General features: G+C 43.2%; 1 protein-coding gene across 1 annotated transcript in view; it reads left to right on the top strand.

Moving 5' to 3' along the window:
- The window catches only part of LOC135536525 (uncharacterized), a 34,074-nt gene that overhangs the window by 8,206 nt on the left and 13,368 nt on the right, over positions 1 to 12,500 (top strand). Inside the window, exons 7-10 of the mRNA XM_064962833.1 lie at positions 1,102 to 1,224; positions 2,154 to 2,323; positions 3,756 to 3,947; positions 4,360 to 4,445. Of these exons, the coding sequence (XP_064818905.1) occupies positions 1,102 to 1,224; positions 2,154 to 2,323; positions 3,756 to 3,947; positions 4,360 to 4,445 (571 nt within the window). The remainder of the gene's footprint in view (positions 1 to 1,101; positions 1,225 to 2,153; positions 2,324 to 3,755; positions 3,948 to 4,359; positions 4,446 to 12,500) is intronic.

Genomic DNA, 12,500 nt, shown 5'->3' with positions numbered 1-12,500 from the left:
GTATTGTCGTGTTCCAGGTATCCAGTCTATCAGACAGTATTATAATGTTCCAGGTATCCAGTCTATCAGACAGTATTATAATGTTCCAGGTATCCAGTCTATCAGACAGTATTATAATGTTCCAGGTATCCAGTCTATCAGACAGTATTATAATGTTCCAGGTATCCAGTCTATCAGACAGTATTATAATGTTCCAGGTATCCAGTCTATCAGACAGTATTATAATGTTCCAGGTATCCAGTCTATCAGACAGTATTATAATGTTCCAGGTATCCAGTCTATCAGACAGTATTATAATGTTCCAGGTATCCAGTCTATCAGACAGTATTATAATGTTCCAGGTATCCAGTCTATCAGACAGTATTATAATGTTCCAGGTATCCAGTCTATCAGACAGTATTATAATGTTCCAGGTATCCAGTCTATCAGACAGTATTATAATGTTCCAGGTATCCAGTCTATCAGACAGTATTATAATGTTCCAGGTATCCAGTCTATCAGACAGTATTATAATGTTCCAGGTATCCAGTCTATCAGACAGTATTATAATGTTCCAGGTATCCAGTCTATCAGACAGTATTATAATGTTCCAGGTATCCAGTCTATCAGACAGTATTATAATGTTCCAGGTATCCAGTCTATCAGACAGTATTATAATGTTCCAGATATCCAGTCTATCAGACAGTATTATAATGTTCCAGGTATCCAGTCTATCAGACAGTATTATAATGTTCCAGGTATCCAGTCTATCAGACAGTATTATAATGTTCCAGGTATCCAGTCTATCAGACAGTATTATAATGTTCCAGGTATCCAGTCTATCAGACAGTATTATAATGTTCCAGGTATCCAGTCTATCAGACAGTATTATAATGTTCCAGGTATCCAGTCTATCAGACAGTATTATAATGTTCCAGGTATCCAGTCTATCAGACAGTATTATAATGTTCCAGGTATCCAGTCTATCAGACAGTATTATAATGTTCCAGGTATCCAGTCTATCAGACAGTATTATAATGTTCCAGGTATCCAGTCTATCAGACAGTATTATAATGTTCCAGGTATCCAGTCTATCAGACAGTATTATAATGTTCCAGGTAGTATTGGGGACTCCAGTTGGTGGTAACAGACTCCACCTGTCCTCTCTGCTGGTCAACCTCACTCCTGAGACTCACACCTGGAGTCGCCTCAAAGCTGCCCTCTCCCTACACAGGAAGACCAAAGGTACGTCTCTCTCTGTCTCTCTCTCTGTGTCTCTGTTTCTCTCTCTGTGTGTCTGCTCTCTCTGTGTGTCTCTGTTTCTCTCTCTCTCTCTTTGTGTCTCTCTCTCTGTGTGTGTGTGTCTCTCTCTGTGTCTCTGTTTCTCTCTCTCTCTGTGTCTCTCTGTTTCTCTCTCTCTGTGTGTCTCTCTCTGTGTCTCTGTTTCTCTCTCTCTCTGTGTGTGTCTGCTCTCTCTGTGTGTGTCTCTGTTTCTCTCTCTCTCTCTTTGTGTCTCTCTCTGTGTGTCTGTGTCTCTCTGTGTCTCTGTTTTCTCTCTCTCTGTGTGTATGTCTCTCTCTGTGTCTCTGTTTTCTCTCTCTCTGTGTGTCTCTCTCTGTGTCTCTGTTTCTCTCTCTCTGTCTCTGTTTTCTCTCTCTGTCTCTCTCTGTGTGTCTGCTTCTCTCTCTCTGTCTCTCTCTGTGTGTCTGCTTCTCTCTCTCTGTGTGTGTCTCTCTCTGTCTCTGTTTCTCTCTCTCTGCATGTCTCTGTCTCTGTTTCTCTCTCTCTGTCTCTCTCTCTTTCTCTCTGTGTGTCTCTCTCTGTGTCTCTGTTTCTCTCTGTCTCGGTCTCTTTGAGAGAGAGTGTCTTTGTCTCTCTCTTACTGTCTCTCTCTTAGTCTCTCTCTTAGTCTCTCTCTGTGAGTGACCAACATGATCAGACAGCTGTCTCTCTCGGTCTCTCTCTCTGTGTCTCTGTTTCTCTCTGTCTCGGTCTCTTTGAGAGAGAGTGTCTGTCTCTGTCTCTCTCTCTTAGTCTCTCTCTCTCTGTGAGTGACCAACATGATCAGACAGCTGTCTCTCTCGGTCTCTCTCTCTGTGACGGAGTGACCAGTCAGCTGTCATTGTGTTGATGACTGCAGTGTTAAATGGCTTGTTGTTTTTGTCCCCCCTCAGCGTTCCTGACTCCGAAGAGGCCTCTCTACCTGCTGTCCTCTCCTGAGGCGGAGCTAGGGGTGGGGCTAGAGGTGGGGCTAGAGGCGGAGCTAGGTGATGTCAGTCAAAAACTGTTCTCCACGCCCCGCCCACCAAACCTCCGCTCAACGATACGGGGGAGCACTCCTCTGGTACACACACACACATATAATAAATATACACATGTACTCTGTGTGTTCTCTGTAGAGTGTGTATCTAATGTGTGTGTGTGTGTGCGTTCTCTGTAGAGTGTGTATCTAATGTGTGTGTGTGTTCTCTGTAGAGTGTGTATCTAATGTGTGTGTGTGTTCTCTGTAGAGTGTGTATCTAGTGTGTGTGTGTATTCTCTGTAGAGTGTGTATCTAATGTGTGTGTGTGTTCTCTGTAGAGTGTGTATCTAGTGTGTGTGTGTATTCTCTGTAGAGTGTGTATCTAATGTGTGTGTGTGTTCTCTGTAGAGTGTGTATCTAGTGTATGTTCTCTGTAGAGTGTGTATCTAATGTGTGAGTGTATCTAATGTGTGTGTGTGTTCTCTGTAGAGTGTGTATCTAGTGTATGTTCTCTGTAGAGTGTGTATCTAATGTGTGTGTGTGTGTGTGTTCTCTGTAGAGTGTGTATCTAATGTGTGTGTGTGTGTGTTCTCTGTAGAGTGTGTATCTAATGTGTGTGTGTATTCTCTGTAGAGTGTGTATCTAATGTGTGTGTGTTCTCTGTAGAGTGTGTATCTAATGTGTGTGTGTTCTCTGTAGAGTGTGTATCTAGTGTGTGTGTGTGTGTGTGTTCTCTGTAGAGTGTGTATCTAGTGTGTGTGTGTGTGTGTGTTCTCTGTAGAGTGTGTATCTAGTGTGTGTGTGTGTGTGTGTGTGTTCTCTGTAGAGTGTGTATCTAATGTGTGTGTGTGTGTGTGTTCTCTGTAGAGTGTGTATCTAATGTGTGTGTGTGTGTGTTCTCTGTAGAGTGTGTATCTAATGTGTGTGTGTGTGTGTGTTCTCTGTAGAGTGTGTATCTAATGTGTGTGTGTGTGTGTTCTCTGTAGAGTGTGTATCTAATGTGTGTGTGTGTGTGTGTTCTCTGTAGAGTGTGTATCTAATGTGTGTGTGTGTGTGTGTGTTCTCTGTAGAGTGTGTATCTAATGTGTGTGTGTGTGTGTGTTCTCTGTAGAGTGTGTATCTAATGTGTGTGTGTGTTCTCTGTAGAGTGTGTATCTAGTGTATGTTCTCTGTAGAGTGTGTATCTAATGTGTGTGTGTGTGTTCTCTGTAGAGTGTGTATCTAATGTGTGTGTGTGTGTGTTCTCTGTAGAGTGTGTATCTAATGTGTGTGTGTATTCTCTGTAGAGTGTGTATCTAATGTGTGTGTGTGTTCTCTGTAGAGTGTGTAATTTGTAAGTCGCTCTGGATAAGAGCGTCTGCTAAATGACTTAAATGTAAATGTATGTAATGTGTGTGTGTGTGTGTTCTCTGTAGAGTGTGTATCTAATGTGTGTGTGTGTGTGTGTATTCTCTGTAGAGTGTGTATCTAATGTGTGTGTGTGTGTGTGTTCTCTGTAGAGTGTGTATCTAATGTGTGTGTGTGTTCTCTGTAGAGTGTGTGTTCGTTAGACGGAGAGCTCTCTGATGACCAGAAGGTGTTTTCGGAGTGTAACCAGACAGGACCTCTGGGCTTCCAGGACTGTCTCCCAGCAGCCAGGATGAAGCTCTGTAGGAAGATCGGAGAGGGGACCTTCGGAGAGGTCTTCAGTACCACCAACACCTCTGGAGACGCCGTCGCTCTCAAGGTAGGAGAGGAACCCATCTGTGTAGATCATTCCAGTCTTTCTCTCTCTCTGTGTAGATCATTCCAGTCTTTCTCTCTCTCTGTGTAGATCATTCCGGTCTCTCTCTCTCTGTGTCTCTCTCTCTCTCTGTGTCTCTCTCTCTCTCTCTGTCTCTCTCTCTGTGTAGATCATTCCAGTCTTTCTCTCTCTCTCTGTGTAGATCATTCCAGTCTTTCTCTCTCTCTGTGTCTCTCTCTCTCTGTAGATCATTCCAGTCTTTCTCTCTGTGTGTAGATCATTCCAGTCTTTATCTCTCTCTCTCTCTCTCTGTGTCTCTCTCTCTGTGTCTCTCTCTCTCTCTCTCTCTCTGTGTGTCTCTGTGTCTCTCTCTCTGTGTCTCTCTCTCTCTCTCTCTGTCTCTCTCTGTGTGTAGATTATCCCAGTAGAAGGATGTGACCAGGTGAATGGAGAGGAACAGAAAACCTTTGGAGAAATCCTCCACGAGATAATCATCTCCAAGTACGACCCTAACCTGCTAATATAGACAATACACTGTGAATCTGAGACCCTGACCCTAACCTGCTAATATAGACAATACACTGTGAATCTGAGACCCTGACCCTAACCTGCTAATATAGACAATACACTGTGCATCTGAGACCCTGACCCTAACCTGCTAATATAGACAATACACTGTGCATCTGAGACCCTGACCCTAACCTGCTAATATAGACAATACACTGTGAATCTGAGACCCTGACCCTAACCTGCTAATATAGACAATACACTGTGCATCTGAGACCCTAACCTGCTAATATAGACAATACACTGTGCATCTGAGACCCTGACCCTAACCTGCTAATATAGACAATACACTGTGAATCTGAGACCCTGACCCTAACCTGCTAATATAGACAATACACTGTGCATCTGAGACCCTGACCTGCTAATATAGACAATACACTGTGCATCTGAGACCCTGACCCTAACCTGCTAATATAGACAATACACTGTGAATCTGAGACCCTAACCCTAACCTGCTAATATAGACAATACACTGTGCATCTGAGACCCTGACCTGCTAATATAGACAATACACTGTGAATCTGAGACCCTAACCTGCTAATATAGACAATACACTGTGCATCTGAGACCCTAACCTGCTAATATAGACAATACACTGTGCATCTGAGACCCTAACCTGCTAATATAGACAATACACTGTGAATCTGAGACCCTAACCTGCTAATATAGACAATACACTGTGAATCTGAGACCCTAACCTGCTAATATAGACAATACACTGTGCATCTGAGACCCTAACCTGCTAATATAGACAATACACTGTGAATCTGAGACCCTGACCCTAACCTGCTAATATAGACAATACACTGTGAATCTGAGACCCTAACCTGCTAATATAGACAATACACTGTGAATCTGAGACCCTGACCCTAACCTGCTAATATAGACAATACACTGTGCATCTGAGACCCTAACCTGCTAATATAGACAATACACTGTAAATCTGAGACCCTAACCTGCTAATATAGACAATACACTGTGTATCTGAGACCCTAACCTGCTAATATAGACAATACACTGTGCATCTGAGACCCTAACCTGCTAATATAGACAATACACTGTGCATCTGAGACCAGAACCTAACCTGCTAATATAGACAATACACTGTGCATCTGAGACCCTGACCCTAACCTGCTAATATAGACAATACACTGTGCATCTGAGACCCTAACCTGCTAATATAGACAATACACTGTGCATCTGAGACCCTAACCTGCTAATATAGAAAATACACTGTGCATCTGAGACCAGAACCTGCTAATATAGACAATACACTGTGCATCTGAGACCCTAACCTGCTAATATAGACAATACACTGTGAATCTGAGACCCTGACCCTAACCTGCTAATATAGACAATACACTGTGCATCTGAGACCAGAACCTGCTAATATAGACAATACACTGTGAATCTGAGACCCTGACCCTAACCTGCTAATATAGACAATACACTGTGCATCTGAGACCCTAACCTGCTAATATAGACAATACACTGTGAATCTGAGACCCTAACCTGCTAATATAGACAATACACTGTGAATCTGAGACCCTGACCCTAACCTGCTAATATAGACAATACACTGTGCATCTGAGACCCTGACCCTAACCTGCTAATATAGACAATACACTGTGAATCTGAGACCCTAACCTGCTAATATAGACAATACACTGTGAATCTGAGACCCTAACCTGCTAATATAGACAATACACTGTGCATCTGAGACCCTGACCCTAACCTGCTAATATAGACAATACACTGTGAATCTGAGACCCTGACCTGCTAATATAGACAATACACTGTGAATCTGAGACCCTGACCCTAACCTGCTAATATAGACAATACACTGTGTATCTGAGACCCTAACCTGCTAATATAGACAATACACTGTCAATCTGAGACCCTAACCTGCTAATATAGACAATACACTGTGTATCTGAGACCCTAACCTGCTAATATAGACAATACACTGTGAATCTGAGACCCTAACCTGCTAATATAGACAATACACTGTGCATCTGAGACCCTGACCCTAACCTGCTAATATAGAAAATACACTGTGCATCTGAGACCCTAACCTGCTAATATAGACAATACACTGTGAATCTGAGACCCTAACCTGCTAATATAGACAATACACTGTGCATCTGAGACCCTAACCTGCTAATATAGACAATACACTGTGAATCTGAGACCCTAACCTGCTAATATAGACAATACACTGTGCATCTGAGACCCTAACCTGCTAATATAGACAATACACTGTGAATCTGAGACCCTAACCTGCTAATATAGACAATACACTGTGTATCTGAGACCCTAACCTGCTAATATAGACAATACACTGTGAATCTGAGACCCTGACCCCAACCTGCTAATATAGACAATACACTGTGTATCTGAGACCCTAACCTGCTAATATAGACAATACACTGTGCATCTGAGACCCTGACCCTAACCTGCTAATATAGACAATACACTGTGCATCTGAGACCCTGACCCTAACCTGCTAATATAGACAATACACTGTGCATCTGAGACCCTAACCTGCTAATATAGACAATACACTGTGCATCTGAGACCCTAACCTGCTAATATAGACAATACACTGTGAATCTGAGACCCTGACCCTAACCTGCTAATATAGACAATACACTGTGCATCTGAGACCCTAACCTGCTAATATAGACAATACACTGTGAATCTGAGACCCTAACCTGCTAATATAGACAATACACTGTGAATCTGAGACCCTGACCCTAACCTGCTAATATAGACAATACACTGTGAATCTGAGACCCTAACCTGCTAATATAGACAATACACTGTGTATCTGAGACCCTGACCCTAACCTGCTAATATAGACAATACACTGTGAATCTGAGACCCTGACCCTAACCTGCTAATATAGACAATACACTGTGAATCTGAGACCCTAACCTGCTAATATAGACAATACACTGTGCATCTGAGACCCTGACCTGCTAATATAGACAATACACTGTGCATCTGAGACCCTAACCTGCTAATATAGACAATACACTGTGAATCTGAGACCCTGACCCTAACCTGCTAATATAGACAATACACTGTGAATCTGAGACCCTGACCCTAACCTGCTAATATAGACAATACACTGTGCATCTGAGACCCTGACCCTAACCTGCTAATATAGACAATACACTGTGCATCTGAGACCCTGACCTGCTAATATAGACAATACACTGTGCATCTGAGACCCTGACCTGCTAATATAGACAATACACTGTGCATCTGAGACCCTAACCTGCTAATATAGACAATACACTATGCATCTGAGACCCTGACCCTAACCTGCTAATATAGACAATACACTGTGAATCTGAGACCCTGACCCTAACCTGCTAATATAGACAATACACTGTGCATCTGAGACCCTAACCTGCTAATATAGACAATACACTGTGCATCTGAGACCCTGACCCTAACCTGCTAATATAGACAATACACTGTGCATCTGAGACCCTGACCTGCTAATATAGACAATACACTGTGCATCTGAGACCCTAACCTGCTAATATAGACAATACACTGTGCATCTGAGACCCTGACCCTAACCTGCTAATATAGACAATACACTGTGCATCTGAGACCCTGACCTGCTAATATAGACAATACACTGTGCATCTGAGACCCTAACCTGCTAATATAGACAATACACTGTGAATCTGAGACCCTAACCTGCTAATATAGACAATACACTGTGCATCTGAGACCCTGACCCTAACCTGCTAATATAGACAATACACTGTGCATCTGAGACCCTAACCTGCTAATATAGACAATACACTGTGAATCTGAGACCCTGACCCTAACCTGCTAATATAGACAATACACTGTGAATCTGAGACCCTAACCTGCTAATATAGACAATACACTGTGCATCTGAGACCCTAACCTGCTAATATAGACAATACACTGTGCATCTGAGACCCTAACCTGCTAATATAGACAATACACTGTGCATCTGAGACCCTGACCCTAACCTGCTAATATAGACAATACACTGTGCATCTGAGACCCTGACCCTAACCTGCTAATATAGACAATACACTGTGCATCTGAGACCCTGACCTGCTAATATAGACAATACACTGTGCATCTGAGACCCTAACCTGCTAATATAGACAATACACTGTGCATCTGAGACCCTAACCTGCTAATATAGACAATACACTATAGAAAATACAACGATTTTTTGACAGGGGAGGCTATTTGTGAGTCAACGTGTCTAATTAGATACAGACCCCCATCTCAGCCTCTTTCCTTTCAGCATCTCAGCTTCTGTTCTGTCAGCATCGCAGCCTCTCTTCTGTCAGCATCTCTTCTGTCAGCATCTCAGCCTCTCTTCTGTCAGCATCTCTGCCTCTCTTCTGTCAGCATCTCAGCCTCTCTTCTGTCAGCATCTCAGCTTCTCTTCTGTCAGCATCTCAGCATCTCTTCTGTCAGCATCTCAGCCTCTCTTCTGTCAGCATCTCAGCCTCTCTTCTGTCAGCATCTCAGCCTCTCTTCTGTCAGCATCTCAGCTTCTCTTCTGTCAGCCTCTGTTCTGTCAGCATCTCAGCTTCTCTTCTGTCAGCATCTCAGCTTCTCTTCTGTCAGCATCTCAGCCTCTCTTCTGTCAGCATCTCAGCTTCTCTTCTGTCAGCATCTCTGCTTCTGTTCTGTCAGCATCTCGGCTTCTGTTCTGTCAGCATCTCAGCTTCTCTTCTGTCAGCATCTCTGCTTCTCTTCTGTCAGCATCTCAGCCTCTCTTCTGTCAGCATCTCTTCTGTCAGCATCTCTTCTGTCAGCATCTCAGCTTCTCTTCTGTCAGCATCTCTGCTTCTGTTCTGTCAGCATCTCAGCTTCTCTTCTGTCAGCATCTCAGCCTCTCTTCTGTCAGCATCTCAGCCTCTCTTCTGTCAGCATCTCTTCTGTCAGCATCTCAGCCTCTCTTCTGTCAGCTTCTCTTCTGTCAGCATCTCAGCCTCTCTTCTGTCAGCATCTCAGCTTCTCTTCTGTCAGCATCTCAGCCTCTCTTCTGTCAGCATCTCAGCTTCTCTTCTGTCAGCATCTCAGCCTCTCTTCTGTCAGCATCTCTTCTGTCAGCATCTCAGCCTCTCTTCTGTCAGCATCTCAGCTTCTCTTCTGTCAGCATCTCAGCCTCTCTTCTGTCAGCATCTCAGCTTCTCTTCTGTCAGCATCTCAGCTTCTCTTCTGTCAGCATCTCAGCTTCTCTTCTGTCAGCATCTCAGCTTCTCTTCTGTCAGCATCTCAGCATCTCTTCTGTCAGCATCTCAGCTTCTCTTCTGTCAGCATCTCAGCTTCTCTTCTGTCAGCATCTCAGCCTCTCTTCTGTCAGCATCTCAGCCTCTCTTCTGTCAGCATCTCAGCTTCTCTTCTGTCAGCATCTCAGCCTCTCTTCTGTCAGCATCTCAGCTTCTCTTCTGTCAGCATCTCAGCATCTCTTCTGTCAGCATCTCAGCTTCTCTTCTGTCAGCATCTCAGCTTCTCTTCTGTCAGCATCTCAGCCTCTCTTCTGTCAGCATCTCAGCTTCTCTTCTGTCAGCATCTCAGCCTCTCTTCTGTCAGCATCTCTTCTGTCAGCATCTCAGCCTCTCTTCTGTCAGCATCTCAGCTTCTCTTCTGTCAGCATCTCAGCATCTCTTCTGTCAGCATCTCAGCTTCTCTTCTGTCAGCATCTCTTCTGTCAGCATCTCTTCTGTCAGCATCTCAGCCTCTCTTCTGTCAGCATCTCAGCTTCTCTTCTGTCAGCATCTCAGCCTCTCTTCTGTCAGCATCTCAGCCTCTCTTCTGTCAGCATCTCAGCTTCTCTTCTGTCAGCATCTCAGCTTCTCTTCTGTCAGCATCTCAGCCTCTCTTCTGTCAGCATCTCAGCTTCTCTTCTGTCAGCATCTCTGCTTCTGTTCTGTCAGCATCTCTTCTGTCAGCATCTCTTCTGTCAGCATCTCTGCTTCTGTTCTGTCAGCATCTCTGCTTCTGTTCTGTCAGCATCTGTTCTGTCAGCATCTCTGCTTCTGTTCTGTCTGCATCTCTGCTTCTCTACTGTCAGCATCTCTGCTTCTGTTCTGTCAGCATCTCTGCTTCTCTACTGTCATTACTTGTTGTCCTAGAATACTAAATCAACCCGTGCTCACCAGAAACAAAGTCGTGCCGCGTGAAACCTCAATGTAGCCTATAGATAAACCGCCCCGGGGATATAACTGTAGGGGGGTCTAGTGTATTCTAATGGTGTTATATATAGATAACCCCCCCCCCCCAGGGATATAACTGTAGGGAGTCTAGTGTATTCTAATGGTGTTATATAGATAAACCCCCCCAGGGGATATAACTGTAGGGAGTCTAGTGTATTCTAATGGTGTTATATATAGATAAACCCCCCTGGGATATAACTGTAGGGAGTCTAGTGTATTCTAATGGTGTTATATATAGATAACCCCCCCCCAGGGGATATAACTGTAGGGAGTCTAGTGTATTCTAATGGTGTTATATATAGATAAACCCCCCCAGGGATATAACTGTAGGGAGTCTAGTGTATTCTAATGGTGTTATATATAGATAAACCCCCTGGGATATAACTGTAGGGAGTCTAGTGTATTCTAATGGTGTTATATATAGATAAACCCCCCCCCAGGGATATAACTGTAGGGAGTCTAGTGTATTCTAATGGTGTTATATATAGATAAACCCCCCCGGGATATAACTGTAGGGAGTCTAGTGTATTCTAATGGTGTTATATATAGATAAGCCCCCCAGGGATATAACTGTAGGGAGTCTAGTGTATTCTAATGGTGTTATATATAGATAAACCCCCCCCCAGGGGATATAACTAGGGAGTCTAGTGTATTCTAATGGTGTTATATATAGATAAACCCCCCCAGGGATATAACTGTAGGGAGTCTAGTGTATTCTAATGGTGTTATATATAGATAACCCCCCCCCCCCCCCAGGGATATAACTGTAGGGAGTCTAGTGTATTCTAATGGTGTTATATATAGATAACCCCCCCCCAGGGATATAACTGTAGGGAGTCTAGTGTATTCTAATGGTGTTATATATAGATAAACCCCCCTGGGATATAACTGTAGGGAGTCTAGTGTATTCTAATGGTGTTATATATAGATAAACCCCCCTGGGATATAACTGTAGGGAGTCTAGTGTATTCTAATGGTGTTATATATAGATAAACCCCCCTGGGATATAACTGTAGGGAGTCTAGTGTATTCTAATGGTGTTATATATAGATAAACCCCCGGGATATAACTGTAGGGAGTCTAGTGTATTCTAATGGTGTTATATATAGATAAACTGTAGGGAGTCTAGTGTATTCTAATGGTGTTATATATAGATAAACCCCCCCCCTGGGATATAACTGTAGGGAGTCTAGTGTATTCTAATGGTGTTATATATAGATAAACCCCCCCCCCCTGGGATATAACTGTAGGGAGTCTAGTGTATTCTAATGGTGTTATATATAGATAAACCCCCCAGTGATATAACTGTAGGGAGTCTAGTGTATTCTACTGGTGTTATATATAGATAAACCCCCCAGGGATATAACTGTAGGGAGTCTAGTGTATTCTAATGGTGTTATATATAGATAAACCCCCCCCCCTGGGATATAACTGTAGGGAGTCTAGTGTATTCTAATGGTGTTATATATAGATAAACCCCCCCAGGGATATAACTGTAGGGAGTCTAGTGTATTCTAATGGTGTTATATATAGATAAACCCCCCAGGGATATAACTGTAGGGAGTCTAGTGTATTCTAATGGTGTTATATATAGATAAACCCGCCCCCCCCTGGGGATATAACTGTAGGGAGTCTAGTGTATTCTAATGGTGTTATATATAGATAAACCCTAATGGTGTCTGTCTGTACTAATTGTGTCTGTCTGTACTAATGGTGTCTGTCTGTACTAATGGTGTCTGTCTGTACTAATGGTGTC

The sequence above is a fragment of the Oncorhynchus masou genome, unplaced genomic scaffold, assembly GCF_036934945.1.
Source record: "Oncorhynchus masou masou isolate Uvic2021 unplaced genomic scaffold, UVic_Omas_1.1 unplaced_scaffold_628, whole genome shotgun sequence".
Taxonomy (NCBI): domain Eukaryota; kingdom Metazoa; phylum Chordata; class Actinopteri; order Salmoniformes; family Salmonidae; genus Oncorhynchus; species Oncorhynchus masou.
The sequence above is the reverse complement of the archived record's forward strand: the minus strand, read 5'-3'. Positions and strand labels throughout refer to the sequence as shown.